The sequence below is a fragment of the Oratosquilla oratoria genome, chromosome 21, assembly GCF_046742065.1.
Source record: "Oratosquilla oratoria isolate Oo_2021 chromosome 21, ASM4674206v1, whole genome shotgun sequence".
NCBI lineage: Eukaryota > Metazoa > Arthropoda > Malacostraca > Stomatopoda > Squillidae > Oratosquilla > Oratosquilla oratoria.
This window is the reverse complement of record NC_134797.1, coordinates 19,303,283-19,322,530: the sequence shown is the minus strand read 5'-3', so window position 1 is coordinate 19,322,530 and position 19,248 is coordinate 19,303,283. Positions and strand designations below refer to the sequence as shown.

The window sequence follows — 19,248 nt, the reverse complement described above, 5'->3', positions numbered from 1 at the left end:
AGAAAAAGAGAAGATGGGGAGAAATCCCTTCGGGCTGCATCAAAATATCATTCACACATAACCACTCCCTAACCCCCCATCCCTCACCCACTCCCTTCTATTCATCACAGCATCACCCATTTTAACTACACTAATTAGACCAAAACTCAAGTACGCAGCAACACTGTGGACACCCAGTACCAAAAAGAATATAAAGAAGTTAGAAAGAATACAAATAGGAACAACAAAACTGGCACCAACTCTTTCCAAAATGACATATGAACAAAGACTGTCCAAATTAGAATTACCAACTCTGGAACAAAGAAGGGAAAGAGGAGACTTACTAACTATCTACAGAATTATGAAGGGAATGGAAATCTTAGATAAGAATGACTTATTGAAATGGGACAATGGAAAAACAAGAGGACATGAAAAGAAACTAAAAAAAGATAATTACAGAAGAGATCTGAAAAAAAATAGCTTCCCACACAGAGTGATAGATACTTGGAACAAATTAGACAAAGAAACAGTGTGTGCAAACACTATTCAAGATTTTAAGAAAAAACTTGATGCTGAGAGATACAAAGACGGGTCACCACGAGCATAACTCCCTTCCCATATAATACAACTAGGTAAATACACAACCATTCTCCATTCACCCCTATCTTCTGTTTTCTCCCTTCCTTCCTCAATGGACATCCCCCTCTTTCCCAATGCCCCTTTTACCCCCATCCATCCATCTCATCCTTGGTCATCCCCCCATGTTCAATCCATCCATCTGTCTTCCACATTTCTCTTACTAATCTTTCTTCACATATTCTTTACATGTGTCCAAACCATTCCCATATACTCTTTCATCAACCCTATCTCCCAAATCCTTTTCCACTCCTGCTCTTCTCCTCACCTCCTCATTTCTCACTTTATCCAGCCTAGTAATTCTTAGAAATTTCACCTCAAACACATTTAAACTCTTCCTCTCTTATGTTCCATGTTTCTGCCCCATACAGTGCTCTCAGCACAATCATCCCTTCATACAATCTCCTCTTAGCATCCAATAATATCCATGAACTAACTTCAGAGACATAACTTAGCATCCATTAACATCCATGAATTAACTTAAAGAGACATAATTACCTGCAATGGATATTCAATAATGGGTTGTTCTTCATCAGCTGGTCCAAACTGCTTTCTAACAGCAGAGTATCTGATAGCTATGCTCATGGCCTTTTTCAGGTGCACCACCCCAAAACCTATTATGCCAACTCTTCCAACAGACAAATTGCCAAGTGAAGCTCCTGGGAGGACAAGAATACAGAAAAATGTTTACCCATGTAGAGTTGATGAAATGAGTTCTTTAACACCATCTCACATGCAGTTTTGGTTACTGGTAACAAAAATTTAACAAAACTGTTGTAGTTCCTCAAAAATGGAAAACTGGAGTATCTTATTTACCTCTGTTACAAAGACAAATAGACGGAGTGGTTTGGAAGTGTGGAGTGCCAGGAAAAGATTGTAGTGGAGAGTTGATGGTGGAAATGTGGCTAGAAAGAGAGTTGATAGTAAATACAGAGTTTAGGAAGAAAGTCAAGCATAAATACACATGTGAGAGGATGGTGGATGGAAGGGTGGTAGATAGGGCTTTAATGGACTATATAGTGGTAACCATGAGAAGATTAAGAAGAGTTTTGGATGAACATGTTCTAAGGGGAGAAAGTGGGGGAATATCAGATAATTTTTTGCTAGAAGGTAGAGAGTGGAGGAGAGATGGAGAAAGAGGAAAAGGACAGAAGGTAGTGAGGTGCTTAGAGTAAACTGCTTAAATGGGAAAGAAAAGGAGAAGGAGTACAAGAAGCTGAAAGAGGAGTGGGAGGGAGTGAAGGGTAGAGTAGAACTAAGAGTGGAGAAGGAACGGGGATGGTTCAAGGGGGAAGTCACAAGGTGTGCAAAGTTGGTGTGTGAAAGAAGGGGAAGGCAGGAAATAGAAGGTAGGGTAGTGAATGGTGGAATGATGAAGCAAAGAAGGTTGTAGAAGAGAAGAAGTGACTATTCACAGATTGGTTACAAAATAGGACAAGAGAATCATATGAGAGATACAAAGAAAAGAGAATAGAAGTAAAGCATAAGATAAAAAAGGCAAAGAGGAGAGCAGATGTGAAATGAGGTAAGAGTATGACAGAAAATATTAAAAGTAATAAAAAAAAATTTGGAAGGAAATTAAAAGAGGAAGAGGAAGTAAATCAAGTAGAGAAGAAAAGGTAAAATGTGATAATGGAAGAGGCGGCAATAAGAGGAAGATGGGCAGAGTATTTTAGGGAGTTGCTAAATGTGAAGGAGGATAGGAAGGGAAATGTACTTGCAGTGGGAAGCACTTAGAAAATGACAGTGATGAATGAGGAAAATGGAGGAGAAATAGGAAAGATGAGGTGAAAGCAGTTATTAAAATGATGACAGCAGGTAAGGCACCTGGGTTGGATGGGTGACATGCAGTGTCTAAAAAAGGGAGGTACAGTAATGGTGGACTGGCTGGTGAGGTTATTTAATGTTTGTTTAAGAGAGGGTAGAATGCCAGAGATTCTGGAGGAGTGCTTGTATAGTACCACTTTACAATGGGGAAAAGGGGACAAGTGTGAGTGTAGTAGTTTCAAAGGGATCAGTTTGTTGAGTGTAGTTGGAAAGGCCTATGGGAGGGTCTTGATTAAAAGGATTAGGAGAGGAACAGAGGGAATAATTAGTGAGGAATAGTGTGGGTTTAGGACAGGTAGGGGCTGTGTAGATCAGATTTTTGTGGTAAGACAGATACTGGTATGTGAGAAAGCTTTAGGAAAAGATAAGGAATTTTTGGAGGCCTTTATGGATTTGGAAAAGGCTTATGACAGGGTAGACAGGAAGGCCTGTGGGAGGTATTGCAGATATTTGGGATTGGAGGAAAGCTGTTAAGAGCAGTCAAGAGTTTTCACAAGATTAGAGCCTGTATTTTTACTTTTTTTTTTTAAGAATGTTCCCTTTAGGGCTATAGAGAGAAGGATGCCTAGTCCTATCCCAATCCCATTTATGTCACCTTTTATGACTCAAGCGGGAACACTTGATGGCAGTATTTTTCTCCCCCACCACAGGGATTTGGAAAAAAAAAAAAAAAAAGGAAATGAACATTCAAAGAAGTGGTACAGGACAGTATTAAGGGTGGGGGCCAGTATAACTGAGGGACGGTCGCAGTATAATGAAGTATCAACATTTCTCTATGAACTATGAGTAGAGATTTCCTCTATTACAGACAAAATGATGTATGGCTCTGGTCTGTAGGGGCCCCATAGATACCCTAAATTATCTGCTGCATTCTACTGAGCAGCTTTTAACTCCACAATCACATGCAGCCAATACCCCAGACGGGGAGGGAGGGGATGAGTGGGTGTGGAGTATGTGGGGATGGAATGGGTGGGAGTGGATTTTATGCCTTTGTTTTTTGGCTACCTCCCTTGTAAGGGGGAAATGGCCACTGGTATATGTATGTATGTATGTAGTAGAGCCTGTGTTAGAATTAGAAATGGAGAGAGTGAGTAGTTTGAGGTAAAGGTGGGACTTCACCAGGGATGTGTTATATTGCCTTGGCTGTTCAATTTATACATGGATGGTGGTGCGAGAGGTAAATGCAAGAGTAATGAGCCAGGGATTGGATATGGTTAAAGAAAATTGAGAAAAATGGGAGATGAGCCAGATGTTGTTTGCTGATGACACTGTGCTTGTGGCAGGATCAGAGGAGGGATTATGGAAGTTAGTGTGAAAAGGTATGTATTTACCTAGTTGTATCTTACGGGAAGGGGAGCTACACTTGTGGTGTCCTGCCTTTGTATCTTGCAATGTCTACTTTACTCTTAAATTCATGTATAGTTTTTGCACACACTATTGTTTCATCCAGTATGTTCCAAGTATTTACCTACCTAGTTTTACCTAGTTGTATTATACGGGAAGGGAGCTAAGCTCATAGTGACCCGTCTTTGTATCTCTCAGCATCAAGTTTATTCTTAAAATCATGAATAGTATTTGCACACACAGTTTTTTCATCTAAGTTATTCCATATATCCAGTATTCTGTGTGGGAAGCTATTCTTTTTCCTCTCTCTATAGTTGTCCTTTTTGAGTTTCTTTTCACAACCTCTTGTTTTTCCATTGTCATTTTTTAGTAAATCTTTTCTGTCAAGGATTTCCATTCCTTTCATGATTCTAAATGTAGTCAGTAGATCACCTCTTTCTCTTCTTTGTTCTAGTGTTGGTAGTTCTAGCTTCAATAATCTTTGTTCGTATGTTAATTTTGAAAGAGCTGGTGCCAATTTTGTTGTTGCTCTCTGTATTCTTTCTAGTTTCCTTATATTCTTTTTAGTATTGGGTGTCCATAGTGTCGCTGCATATTCCAGTTTTGGTCTAATCAATGTGACTAATATTTTTTTATCATTTCTTCATCCAAATATTCTAATGCCACTTTCATTGACCTTAGTAGGTTGTATGTTTCACCTACTATTTTGTTTATATGTCTGTCCAGTGTCATGTCATTGCTGATTATCACTCCAAGGTCCCTTTCCAAGTGCACTTTTTTTTATTTCATTTTCACCAATTTTGTAATTTTTTGAAATTCTGTTTTTGCTTTTACCGAACTCCATTATGCTACACTTCTTGATATTAAAGTTCACCTCCCACTTTTAAGTCCATTTCTAGATTGTGTCCAGGTCTGATTGTAATGAGTCACAGTCCTCATTTGTTGACTTTAATATTTTTGCATCATCTGCGAAGAAATTCATTTAACATTCAACTCCTTTGTCCATGTCGTTTACGTATATGGCAAACATGATTGGAGCCAGTACTGACCCTCGTGGAACACCACTTATCATTTCTTCCCATTTCAAGTATTTGTCTCTAATTACAACCCTCATTTTTCTCCCAGTCAGGAAGTCTTCCATCCATTTTAATAAATTACCTGCAATGCCACCTATTGATTCTAATTTTCCTATTAATTTTTTGTGCGGAACATTGTCAAATGCCTTTTGTAGATTTAGATAGGCACAGTCTGCCCATCCATCTCTCTCATCTATTATATCTATCATTCTCGAATAGAAGCAGATTAGATTTGTTGTACATGATCTTCTTTGTCTAAATCCAAATTGGTTTGGGTTTAGTATAGATTTTTCTTCCAAATGTTTAACCCATCTACTTTTAATCACTTTTTCACATATTTTAGCTACTGTCCTTGTTAGGGAGACCGGTCTGTAGTTAGTTGGATCTTCCTTACTTCCTCCTTTATATATTGGTACAATGTTTGCATTTTTCCAGTCTTTTTTCCTTCTTTGAGTGAGTATTTTATTATAGTGTGAATTTTATTTGTTAGTTCCTCCATGCATTCCTTCAGTATCCAATTTGCAATTCCATCCAGACCATGTGATTTTCTAACATCTAGGTTTTCTATTTGGTCACTGATTTCCTTTTTTGTTATGGTTATTTCCTTCACTTGAGGGGAATTCTTTTTTTCTATTCCTTCACAGTTAGGCGAATTCTCAAATGTGAAAACCGATTTGAAGTGGTTACTCATAATTTCTGCCGTTTCTTGTTCTTTTGTGTATTCATGACTTCCTTGGCATAGTTTTTCTATTTCTTGTTTGTGTTTGTTTTTCAGTTTACCATTCACATATCTGTAAAATAGCTTCGGCCGATCCTTACATTTTTCTATAATTTCCTTTTCATAATTTCTCTTTTCCTCCCTGCATATTTTTACATAAATGTTTCTTAGTTTGATGTATGTTTGCCATTTGCTCCTTTTTTTTTCTTTTTTTCCAGGCTTTGTCTCTTATCCTTGGTTTCTCTACATTTTTTTTTGTACCAGTTTTTTATGTATATTCTTTCTTGCTTTTGTTGTGGAACATATTTGATCACACCCTCATTATAAATTTCCTTTAGTATATTCCATTTCTCTTCCATCCTTGTTTCCTCACTAAGGAATTTTTCCTAGTTTGCATTTCGAAAAAATTCTTTAAGTTTCTCAAAATTTGTTTTGCTATACATTGGTCTTCCTATTCTATGTTTCTCATTTCTTCTTAGGTATGGAAAACTGTTCTTCTTCAGATCTCTTCTATAACTATCTTTTTTTTAGTTTCTTTCCATGTCCTCTTGTGTTTCTCTTGTTCCAATTTAACAAGTCCTCTATATCAAGTATTTCTGTGCCCTTTATGATTCTATAGATGGTCAGTAAATCGCCTCTCTTCTTTGTTCCAAAGTTGGTAACTCCAATTTGTCTCTCTTCATATGACAAGTTTGAAAGTGTTGGAGCCATTTTTGTGATTGCTCTCTGGATTCTTTCAGAGAACAACAAAAATGATGTGTGAAAGAAGAAAGTTGGAAATAAATGTGCATAAAAGTATGGCAATGAGATGTACATGGGGAGAATGTGGCAGCAAATTGGAAGTGAGTATTAAGGGAGAGAGACTGGAGGAAGTGAATAGTTTTAGATATTTGGGAGTTAATGTGGTGGGAAAGGGAGGAGTGGAGTTGGAGGTAGAATGTAGAGTGAGAGAAGAAAGTAAATGCCTTGGGGGATAAAAAAAGTGTAATGGGGAGTAGACTTTTGGGAATGGATGCTAAGAGGAGATTGTATGAAGGAGTGATTGTGCCAATATCACTGTAAAGGGATGAAACATGGAACATAAAAGAGGAAGAGAGGAGTTAGAATGTGTTTGAGATGAAATGCCTGAGAAGTATGGTAGGGTTTACTAGGCTAGATAAAGTGAGAAGCAAGGAGGTGAGGAGAGCAGGGGTGGAGAGGGACTTAGGAGATAGAGTTGATTAAAGAGTATTAGGATGGTTTGGACACATGTAATGAATGAGTGAAGAAAGATTCATAAAAAAGGTGTGGAAGGAAGAAGTGGAGTGAGTGAACATGAGAGCAGGGGGCGACCAAGGATGAGATGGATGGGGTAAAAGGGGCAATGGGAAAGAGGGGAATGTCTGTTGAGGAAGGAAGGAAGAAGACAGAAGATAAGGGTGAGTGGAGAATGACCAAATAATAATATAGAGCAAGGTATAAATGAAAAACAAAATGATAATGTAAGACATATTGAAATTCAAAATGTGTCAAAAAGAAATAATCACGAGTTTCTTAAAACCATGCACTTTAATGCTCGTAGTATTAGAAACAAATTTCAAGAAATACAGGCGTATGTCAAAAGCGAAAATCTCGATATGATAGGAATAACTGAGACATGGTTAAATGGTACAGAGTTCGAAGCTGAATTTAATATTGCGGGATTTAAACACTTTCATCAGGATAGAAACCACAAGAAAGGTGGGGGTGTTCTATTGTACGTTAAAAACAATGTTCATGCTTGTGTTTTAGAGAAAGTGAAACAGGATGCATATGATAGTTTGTGGGTTGAGTTAACCCAAACAAATGGACAAAAAATGAATATAGGTGTAATATATAGGCCAAAGACATTATCATTAGCAGACGACAAACTGTTATTTCAAGAACTGTCTAGTTTCTGCAACCGGGATTTATTGATAATGGGTGATTTCAATTTTACTGACATTGATTGGATGACCCTTGAACATGGCCATATAGGTAGTCGCTTGTTTGATTTTCTTGGTGACAATTACTTAATTCAGCATGTAAAAGAGCCCACAAGATATGGAAACTTACTCGATCTTTTGATCACTAGCCGCGAAAGCATGGTAACTGATGTAGAAGTCGGTGAATCTGTTGCAAATAGCGATCACAACCTAGTTAGATTCAAACTCCTAAACAATTTTAGAATAGATACTTGTGTTTCTAAAATACCCAATTTCAGTAAAGCTCAGTTCATGGGACTACGTCAGGAGCTTCAGCTTACAGATTGGGAGGCAAAATTAAACGAAAGACCTGTAGATCAGATGTGGGAAATATTTCAAAATACGCTCACTAAGATGATTCAAACTTACATTCCTTTTAAGGACAGACGTCCCCCAAATCAGGCTCGCCCAAAGTGGCTCGACAAAGAAACTGAAAAAAGTATTGCTAAAAAGAGACAGGCTTATAAGAAATATAAGTGCTCGGGTGCATCTAATGACTATGAAAGTTATGTATCAATACAGAGAGATTTAAAAAAGACAATAAGAAAAAGAAAACGACAATACAAAATGAACATCGCTGATAAATCCAAAGAGAATCCCAAAGAATTCTATAGTTACATTAGAGATAAAAAGGTTGTTAGGAATCACATTGGTCCACTATTATCTTGAATATTCAAATGAAGGAATGTGGAATATCTTAAACAATTATTTTAGCTCGGTATTCATAAACGAAACACCTCAAAGTGAATTCCAAACTGAAACCTGTGAAAAGTCTAGGGTAAACTTACTCACTACGGTAAATATAACAAAAGAAAAAATTAAAAGGTGTATAGACAAACTCAAAGTTAATAAAACACCAGGGCCTGACGGTTGGCATCCAAGAATCTTAAAGGAAATGAAAAATGAGATTGTTGTTCCATTAGAAATTATTTTCAAGAAATCCATCATATACGGAGATGTCCCAAGAGAATGGAAGCTAGCTAACATTACTCCCATATTTAAAAAAGGTGACAAAAAGAAACTAAATAACTATAGGCCTATAAGTTTGACTTCAATCGTAGGAAAAATAATGGAAACTATCATCAGAGATGCTATCGAACATCATTTAGAAAGTAACCGTTTGATAAATGATAGCCAGCATGGTTTCAGATGGAAACGTTCTTGCATGACTAACTTACTTGAATTCTACAACACAGTTATCTCGAATTATGACAAAAGAAACAATATAGATTTAGTATATCTAGACTTTGCAAAAGCTTTTGATACCGTCCCACACGAAAGACTACTTACTAAATTAGCTTTGCATGGAATAAGTGGTAGCCTATTAGGTTGGACTAGTAATTGGTTGAATGGTCGAAAACAGAGAGTTGTTTTAAATGGAAAAACTTCTGGATGGAAAAGTGTTGCAAGTGGAGTTCCTGAGGGTTCCATTCTTGGGCCACTTCTATTCATAGTATATATAAATGATATAGACCATGGACTAAAATCTACTGTTTCCAAATTTGCTGATGATACAAAACTGTGCGGAGTGGCAAATGATCACTCAAACCAATTAGATATTCAAGAAGATTTAGATAAATTACAGCAATGGTCTGAAAAGTGGCTAATGAAATTTAACACAAGTAAATGCAAGGTAATGCACATAGGTAAAAATAACAGTAAGTACGATTACAAGTTATTTGGAAATTCGTTAACAAAAGTGGATAGTGAAAAAGATCTCGGCGTAATTATCAGTAACGACCTCAAATCATCCAAGCAGTGTATTTCAGCCTCTGAGAAAGCAAACAAGATTCTAGGATTGATTGTGTGATCTTCTGATTTCAAAAGTCCATATCTCATTAACAAGTTATATGAATTATTAGTTTGTCCACATTTGGAATATGCTGTTTCCGTATGGTCACCGAATCTCATTAAAGACATTGACAGACTGGAAAAAGTACAACGGCGAGCCACAAAACTGATTCCAAATATCAAAAATAAATCATACGAAAATCGACTAAAGCACATGAATCTGTTTTCCCTAAAAACGCATAGACTCAGAGGTGACTTGATACAGGTTTTTAAAATTCTAAAGGGAATTGACATCAAAAGTGACCAAATTTTTACATTGAATGAGAATCAGACAAGAAACAATGGTCTCAAACTGTCCGGAAATAGATTCAATTTGGAAGTAGGTAGAAACAACTTTGCCAACCGTGTAGTTAATGAATGGAATAAATTTCCTGCACAGGTAGTGCAATGTAGTTCAGTTCGAAGCTTTAAGAATCATTTAGATAAATACCTAAGTAAGATGCTGTAATGATTTTAATTTATCTTATATTATTTGTTTTTGTTTTGTTATCATTTTCTGTCTGATTTTCATTTATTATTAGTTATATGTCAATTTATTATTATTTACTATTTACCTGTTTGTTTATTATTTAACTATACCTATGCATTTATTTATGTATTTTATTTGTTATTTACATTATCAGTTTTTATTTATTATTTTATTATTAATATGATTTTTTTTTCACATCCGACCTAGATATGGATCAAAAGGTCTCCTGTTGGCATGCTCCACCTTTGTAATCCTTTGTAATCCTTTGTGTATGGATGATGCTGTGATGCATAGAAGATAGTGGGTGGGGGGATGGGGGGTGAGGGAGTATGTGTGAATGATATTTTGATGCAGCCTGAAGAGATTTCTCCCCATCTTCTCTTTTTCTGCATGAGGGGATGGAGAGGAGGGTCTCCAATTAAATGATGCAGCCTTGCTGTGGATGTGCTGTGTCGTCCTACATTACTTCTGATTGAGGGCAGTGGGCAAGACGTGGGGATGACCCATCAGCCAGGAGGGAGGGAGGGGGTAAATGGAAGTGGAGTATGTGGGGATGGGATGGGGGAGTGGATTTTATGCCTTTGTTTTTTGGCTATCTCCCTTGTAAGGGGGAAAAAGCCATTGGTATATGTATATACAAAGACAAACATTTGGAAAAGGCTTATGATAAGGTAAACCGGAAGGCACTGTGGGAGGTATTGCAGATATATGGGATTGGAGGAAAGCTGTTAAGAGCAGTCAAGAGTTTTTACAAGAGTAGTAGAGCCTGTGTTAGAATTAGAAATGGAAAGAGCAAGTGGTTTGAGGTAAAAGTGGGGCTCCACCAGGGATGTGTCATGTCACCATGGCTGTCCAATGTATACATGGATGGAGTGGGGCAAGAGGTAAATGCAAGGGTAATGAGCCAGGGATTGGAGATGGTTATAGAATTTTGAGAAAAAAAACAAAAAAAAAGGGAGATAAGCCAGTTGTTGTTAGCTGTCGACACTGCACTTATTGCAGGATCAGAGGAGAGATTAAGGAAGTAACAAAGTTTGGGAAGTTGTGCAAAAGAAGGAAGTTGAAGATAAATGTGGGTAAAATCAAGGTGATAAGAACATTAAGAACAAAAGAATGAAGAGACTGCAAGAGACCATAAGGCCTACACTAGGTAGTTCCATGTCTATTACCTCCTGTCATCCCCATCCACAAAGTTGTCTGTTTCTTAAAACAACCAATAGTTTCAGTGCTCGCTACAAGGTTACTAAGTCTATTCCATTCATTGACCACCTTATTAATAAACCAATTCTTTCCACACTCTGCATCTTTCCAGATAGTGTAAGTTTAGATGCCTAAGCCTCTCTTCGTGAGGTAAATTTCTAAACCCATGTATCATTTTGGTTATTACTGATTCTAGTAAATTGAACTCCATTCTATAAGATGGAGACCAAAACTGTACTGCATAGTCAAGGATAGGCCTAACTAATGCTTGATAGTTTGATAATTACCACCTGCACTTCTATTCATAACCATCCTAGCAATGAAACCTAATGCTCTGTAAGCTTTATTCCTGGCACTAATGTACTGTTTCCTGGATTAAAGGTCAGGACTTACTAGAACTCCCATGTCTCTCTCACACTCATTTTCTCTAAAAATGTGTTATCTAAGCTATATCTATTTTTGGGGTTGCATAGCCCAATGTTTAATATGCTACACTTTGAGATATTGAAGTCCATTTACCATTTCACCATGTGAACAATTTTTCAAGGTCATCCTGCAGGATCTCAGCATTGTCTCCTGACCTAATTAGGCATTCTATTTAAATGTTGTCCACAAAATTACTAACATTGTTATTAATCCCATTGTCCAAGTTGTTTACGTACATAATGAACAATAAGGGACCTAAAACCAAGCCCTGGGGAACACCATTATAAACACTCCCCATTTAGATTTTACACTATTTATGGTGATCCGCTGTTTTCTGTCACTGATCCAAGCTCTAATCCATTCTAACACTTTTCCTCCTATGCCATGGGTTTTGATTTTATTTAGTAGTCTGTGGTGGGGCACCTTGTCGAAAGCTTTGCTAAAGTCAAGATAAATAACAATGTAACTATCATTGTTATCTGATGCCTTATATTAGTGTAAAAAGATTAGTCACACATGACTTACCCTTGGAGAAACCATGTTGTGAGTCATGAATCAAATTATGTCTCTCAATGTGATCTCTGAGCCTATTAACTATTATCGATTCAAGCATTTTACCTATAACTGATGTCAGACTGATTGGCCTGTAGTTGCATATAGACAATTTATCTCCCTTTTTGAAAACAGAAATAATGTTTGCCTGCCCCCAAGCAATAGGCACAAAACCAATGTCTACCAACTTATTAAATATTTTTGTTGACTGGTTGCAGATTACAAATTTACACTCTTTAAGCACTCTCTGAAAAACTTCGTCTAGACCCGGGGATTTTATAGCTTTAAATCTTTCAATGTTTGACTACTTCTACCTTACTAATGCTGATATTTAATGGTCTATTTTCTTCATCCCCACTGAAAATCAGATTGCAGTCAGGTACCTTATCTAACCTCTCCTTAGTAAATACCAAGATAAAATATCTATTAAACTCCTCATTCATTTTTTCCTCCGATTCTATCATGACATTTTTGTCATTTTCAATTGAGCCTATCATTTCCTTATTTTTTGTTCTGTAGAGATGAAAGAAGCCCTTGTGGTTGGATCTTTCTTGTTTGGCAACCTTGATTTCATTGTTACATTTCGCTGTGCATGTATTCTTTTTAACCAGTCTTGCCATATCGCTATATTTGGATCAAAGGTGTGTTTCCCTATTTTTTATTCTTACATAAAGTCCTCTTTTCATTCCGATCTCATATTTCAGCCTGTCCGTCATCCATTTGGAAGTATTACTATTCTTTCGTACTGACTTGAGAGGATGGCAGCAAATTGAGAGTGAGTATTAAGGGATAGAGACTGGAGGAAGTGGATAGTTTTAGATATTTGGGGCGAATGTGGTAGGAAAGGGAAGAGTGGAGGTAGAGGTAGAATGTAGACTGAGAGAACCAAGTAAATACCATGGGGGATTAAAAAGTGTAATGAGAAATAGGCATTTGGGAATGGATGCTATGAGGACATTGGTGGTTGTGCCAACAGCACTGTATGGGGCAGAAACATGGAACATAAGAGAGGAAGAGGTTAAATGTGTTTGAGATGAAATGCCTGAGAAGTATGATAGGGGTTACTAGGCTGGATAGAGTGAGAAATGAAGAGGTGAGGAGGAGAGTTGGGCAGAAAAGGAGTTGGGAGATAGGGTTGATGATAGAGTATTGGGATGGTTTGGACATATGGAAAGAATGAGTGAAGAAAGATTGGTAAAAGAAGTGTGGAAGGCAGAGGTGGATGGAGTGAACATGAGGGGGCAACCAAGGATGAGATGGATGGTGTAAAACAGGCATTGGGAAAGAGGGGGATGTCTTTTGCAGAAGGAAAGGACAAGAACATAAAAACATAAGAATGAAGGAGACTGCAAGAGACCATAAGGCCTACACTAGGCAGCTCTATATCCATCACCACCTATCATCCCCATCCATAAAGTTGTCTAATCATTTCTTAAAACAATTGGTAGTTTAAGCGCTTACTACATGATTACTAAGTCCATTCTATTCGTCGACCACCCTATTAGTAAACCAATTCTTGCCTATTTCCTTTTTAAATCTAAATCTGTCCAATTTAAAACCATTACTGCAAGTCCTGCCCTGTTGTTTTATGATTACCTTGTTTGAATCACCCTTGTTAAAGCCTTTGATCCACTTGAACACCTCTATTAGATCACCCCACACTCTGCGTCTTTCCAGAGAGTGTAAGTTAAGGTGCCTAAGCCTCTCTTCATAAGGCAAATTTCTGAGTCCATGTATCATTTATACTCATACAGAGGATAAGGGTGAGTGGAGAATAGTTGTGTATGGATGATGCTGTGATGCATGGAGGGGTGTGGGTGGGGGATGAGGGGGTTAGGGAGTATGTGTGAATGATATTTTGATGCAGCCCAAAAGGATTTTACCTGTCTTCTCTTTTTCTGCACAAGGGGATAGAGAGGGGGGTTGCCAATTAAATGAGGCGGCCTTGCTGTGCATGTGCTGTGTCTTGCTGCATTGTTTCTGACCCAGGGCAGTGGGTGAAATGCAGGGATGACTCATCATCCAGGAGGAGCCAAGAAAAGAGGGAGGGAGGGGTGATGAATGGGAATGGAGTATGTGGGGATGAAATAGGTGGGAGTGGATTTATGCCTTTGACTTTGGCTGCCTTCCTTGTAAAAGGGAAGAGGCCACTGGTATATGTATGTATGTACAAAGACAAGAGGAGGGGGATGTTGCCAATTAATCAAAGCAGCCTTGCTGTGTCTTCCTACATTGCTCTGACCAAGGGCAGTGGGTGGGATACAGGTATGAACTTTCATCCACAAGGAGCTAAGATGAGAGGGAGGAAGGGGTGGTGGATGGGGGTGAAATGAGTGGAAGTGAAATGGGTGGGAATGGGTATGTGCCTTTTGACTGGGGTACCCCCCTTTTAAGAGGGAAAAAGCCTTTGTTATATAGACAGATAAAAACAATCACTGTAATATATTTATTTCTATTGAATGTAATCTAAAACTTTTTAATACCTAGACATGGTACAAAAGTGTAAGAAAAATGCCTCTCCAACACATATGAGAATAGACAAGATACAATGTAAGGTGATGACATGCATTAGGAGTGATGATAATGGCAGGTTGGGGGCAAGTTTCAAGGTTGAGAGGCTGAAGAATTGGACAGCTTTAAGTGATTGGGGGCCACATGTAGCATGGAATGGAAGAGTGGAGCTTTATAGTAAGGGAAGCAAATGTCTGGAGGAAATGAAAGTGTTATGAGAAGTAGGTATCTGGGGATGGGTATAAAGAAAAGATTGTATGAAAGAGTGATTGTACCTATGACATTGTATGGAGAGGAAACTTTGAATTTGAAGGAGGGAGAAAGGAACTACCTAAATGTGTTTAAAATTAAGTGTTTAAAAGAAGATTTGTTAGTGTTACAAAAGTGAATAGAGTGAAAAATGTGGAGGCAAGACAGAGGGCAGGGGTGGAAAATAGAGGTGGCAGCCAGGATAGATCAATGTGCTCTGATGGTATGGGTATATAGAAAGAATGAGAGAGAAAAAACTAACAAAAAGTGCAGAAAGCAGAAGTGAATGAAGTGAACCTTAGATGAAGTGGTTAGATGGGGTGAAGGGGCACTGGATGTAACAGGAATGTCTCATGAACAAGGGAGACAGAATACACAAGATAGGAGGAAGTGGAGAATGATTTTCAATGGATGAAGAAATGATGTGGCCTGAAAGGACATTCTTGTCTGCTTTGTAAATTTCTTGAGTGTGTGAGGCAAGGTGATCGCCATATAATTAAACAATGGGGTAAACCAGCTCTAGCTGTTTGGCCCTGCTGCAGAAGAGCTGTCTTGCTGTGTTGCCTAAAGTTTCACTAAATGGAAAACCCACAGGAGCCAGCAATGGTCCTTGTCCCCCTCCCCTGCCACACAGATCTCTAGAAGAAAAAACTTTGGAATGTTGTCTGTGTTGTGTTGGTGTGGGACTGTTTCTATGTCATCAGTTGTCAGCTCTTCATGTGTGAAAAGGTATGAGAAATACAATTAAAGTTGATAGAGCTATCTTGGCCCCAGTCAGTCCAAAAACAAAGTGCCAATCCCTCAGGCCTGCACGTGCAGCAGATGGAGGTGAGGGGGTTGATGGATTTTTAAATTGGGCAGCAGGGAAATTATTCTCTGCCATCCATCTTGGAAGACCACCACTAGCAAATACCCATCATTGATCCCACCATTTACATATATACACATACTAAGGGGGCTTGCCAAGTCAAAGCTACAGGGCCCTGCTGTGGAGGTGTTGTCTCGTTTCATTACCAGTGACCCAAATAAGGAGGCAGAGAACAGGGATGACCTTTGATTCATGAGATGCTAAGATGAAAGGGAAGATGAATGGGTTCTGATGGGTGTGAGATGGAAGTGGGGTGGGTGTATGCCTTGAATACTCCCATACACACTAAAGACTCTTCCTCTTTATGAGATGGGTTGCCAAGTCAAAGCTCATACTCACATCATACAATCAAACCCTAATTAACCACCCCTCCCATCTCAGCACCAGGGAAAAAAATACTTTTTTTTTTCTAGAGCCATTTTAATTTTTTTTTTAAATTTCACCAGAGCCATTTTTTTTAATTACCAAAGCCATTTTTGATACTTCCAGAGCCATGTTTTTGCAGGTTTGATTTCCTTCAAACTATTGGAAGGCTAACTAATTACTCATGTCGGAGTGAGTTTGCATATGTACAGTGTACGTATGCATGCAGTGATGTGGTATTGGGTATGGTGCATTGTACATGTAGTCAGCGCGTTGATTGGGCAGCTAGCTGCATGCAACCAATGAACTTCCCTGCATACAGGTGCCATGCAATTCGCAACTAGCAACAATATGTAGCACGATAGTCATGTAGAGTCTAGTCAACATGTACTAGTAAACGCGCGCATGCAGCTGATACGAAGTTAGGCTAGGTAAGCCATTGAACTCTAGCAGCTGTACACATATGTACATACATCAACAAATTAAAGTTGATCGATGCATTGCGTTTATATCAATTGATAATGCAATGATTGATCACAGGTAAGTTGTGTTTGCTCTGATCCTTTCATCAATGGTGATGGGATTCTGGGATTGCCAAATGATGGATAATGCATGAAAAACATTGAATCTTGCCGCGGGAGCGATTTTTTTGTGGGGGATCGCTCCCGCTATTGGATTTGCGAGAACGACATTGGAACTTTCCTGAGCGAAATCGCTCGTCGCTCCTGTGTATTTTTTTCACTGCTCAGCACCTTAGGGATGAAGAGTTGCCTCGTCCTCCACCACATTACCATGATGTATGGCACTAAAATCAATCCAACCCCCTCAGGGACTTGGAACTGTTTGGCTTGACAGTCTAGGGCAGCATTTCTCAACCTTTTTACCCTTGCGTAACTATTAAAATAAATTGCATGTCTCAAGGAACCCCTGCACAAAAAAAAAAAAAAAAAAAAAAAAAAAACATATACCATATCTTTCTCATTTTATTTTCATCGTAACAACATATTACTGTATTACATTACAGTATCCCCCCGCTATTCACAGGGATTACATTTCTTCCCCTCCCGCAAATCCCGAAAACCCACAAATTATTGATGCAGTTTTAAAACGCCTATGTATGATATTATATACGCTAAAATATGCTTTCCAAACACATTCTAAAGACAGTCTTACTCATTAATACAGTAATAATGTAGTAATATGTAGTAATGATAAAATAAAAACAGTAATAATGCAGTATAATATGTACATACATATACCAAGGCTTTTTCCCCCTTACAAGGGAGGTAGCCAAAAAGGAAAAGGCATACAATCATTCCCACCCATTCGATCCCTGAATACACTCCACACCCCTCCACCCTCCCTCTCTTCTTAGCACCTCCTGGATGACGGGTCATCCCTGCACCTCGTCCACTGCCCTAGGTCAGAAGCAATATGTACTTATTAATGATAAAATAAAAACATTTTTATTTTATTGTACTCACCAACAATGAATGATAATGATGATGATGAAATTTGCTGTACCATACGATGAGGATGATTATGGTAACACTGATGTATGGCACAGCTTAACTGCTGCTTTACAGAAGTTCAGGCAATTCCTCCTCTTCAGGCACTTCAGGAGGAGGTGTTGTTTCTTCAGGAGGAGGTGTTGTTTCTTCAGGAGAATCAGGAGGTGGTGTAGTATTTTCTTCGGGTGTGGCTTGGTTACTTTTCTTGACCTTCGTTAGGCTTCATTGTTTTTTCATAGTGGTGAAAAGGGTTTTGTATGTTGACATGGATGAATCAATTGCATTTGAGAACTCTAGGGAACGAACCATGTAAGGGTCCCATGATTTAGCTTTCTCTTGCAGTTCCTTTGCTGTTCACATGAGTTCAGCCAACCGTTCTAGAGTCAGACCCTCATCCTCTTCCTCTTGTGATGGGTTTTCCTGGTCCTCTGTTTCTTCTTCTTCTTCTTCTGCAGACTTCGTCAGCTCTGCCAAATCTTCATCCATCAGAGGCTGAGAATGGGTATCAATGAGTTCATTGAACTCCTCGTGAGTTACATCATCAAAGCCATCAACCTCGATTAACTGTGCCAGTTTCACTGACTTGTTGACAGCATCATGATGAATTTCATCGGGTGAGAAGCCTTTGCAAGTCATGTACACATTCTGGCAACAGTTTTTTTCCAACATGCATTTAGAGTTTCTTTTTTCATGTCTTGAAGTGCCTTGTGTATGACTGTCAGGCACGATGCAATTGTGAAATTGCGCCAGTACACTTTTAACTGGAAATCCTCTTCCTCATCTATGGCATCAACTAATTGCTGAAGACAGTTCCCAGTGTAAAGTGCCTTAAATGCATGAATCACCCCTTGATCCATGGGCTGGAGGAGTGATGTGGTGTTGGGAGGGAGAAACTCAATCTGGACTCCTTCATGATACAAATTCACAGGGTGACCACCAGCATTATCCATGAGCAGCAACACATGAAATTCCATTCCTTTTTTACGGAAGTATTCTTCCACTTGAGGGACGAAGCACTGATGAAACCAGTTGGATGTCAGGACCTTTGTAATCCAGGCCTTGGAATTATGCATCCAGAAGACAGGCAAAGTGTTTTTATTTTTGCTCTTGAGAGCCCTGGGATTTGCAGATTTATAAATGAGACCAGGTTTCATCATCCAGCCAGCAGTATTGCCACACATAATAAGTGTCACTCTGTCCTTTTGTGTTATGAATCCTGGGGCTTTCATTTTATCCTTCATGAGAAATGTTCTGGAAGGCATCTTCTTCCAGAACAACCCTGTTTCATCCATGCTGAATACCTGCTCTGGCTTGAATCCCTTCTCCTTAATGAGTTGCTTAAAGGTCTCGGGATACTTCTCTGCAGCTTCTCTGAGGGATTTTCCAATTTGTAGTTGGTAACGTTTTACAAACCGATCAAACCAACCCTTGCTGGCCGGTGGCCAGGGGTGGTTGCTGCCAATTACAGGCTGCACAAATACAACACCTACAGACCATTTACACCATGAAACAAAAGTCCTCAAAGTCAAGGACCACCTCGACATGAGAGGCACACAAACACTTGCCGCAGCCACCACAAACACATTACACCCGCTACACTACATAGCAGAACACCCACACACACCAAGAAACATTAAAACAACACCCAAAGACCTTTATCACACACAGATACTCTCTTCTCTTCCT

General features: G+C 38.7%; 1 protein-coding gene across 9 annotated transcripts in view; it reads right to left on the bottom strand.

The window, feature by feature from the left end:
- Positions 1–1,080: 1,080 nt before the first annotated feature.
- Positions 1,081–19,248, bottom strand: part of LOC143036734 (peroxisomal acyl-coenzyme A oxidase 3-like) — a 98,679-nt gene continuing 80,511 nt past the window's right edge. For 8 of the 9 annotated variants that reach the window (XM_076204416.1, XM_076204415.1, XM_076204413.1 and 5 more), the window contains exon 8: positions 1,081–1,274. In XM_076204416.1, the coding sequence (XP_076060531.1) occupies positions 1,096–1,274 (179 nt within the window). In that variant the 3' untranslated portion in view covers positions 1,081–1,095. Of the gene's footprint in view, positions 1,275–17,407; positions 17,470–19,248 lie in introns of those variants that run through there. The other variant, XM_076204419.1, reaches the window with a different exon arrangement.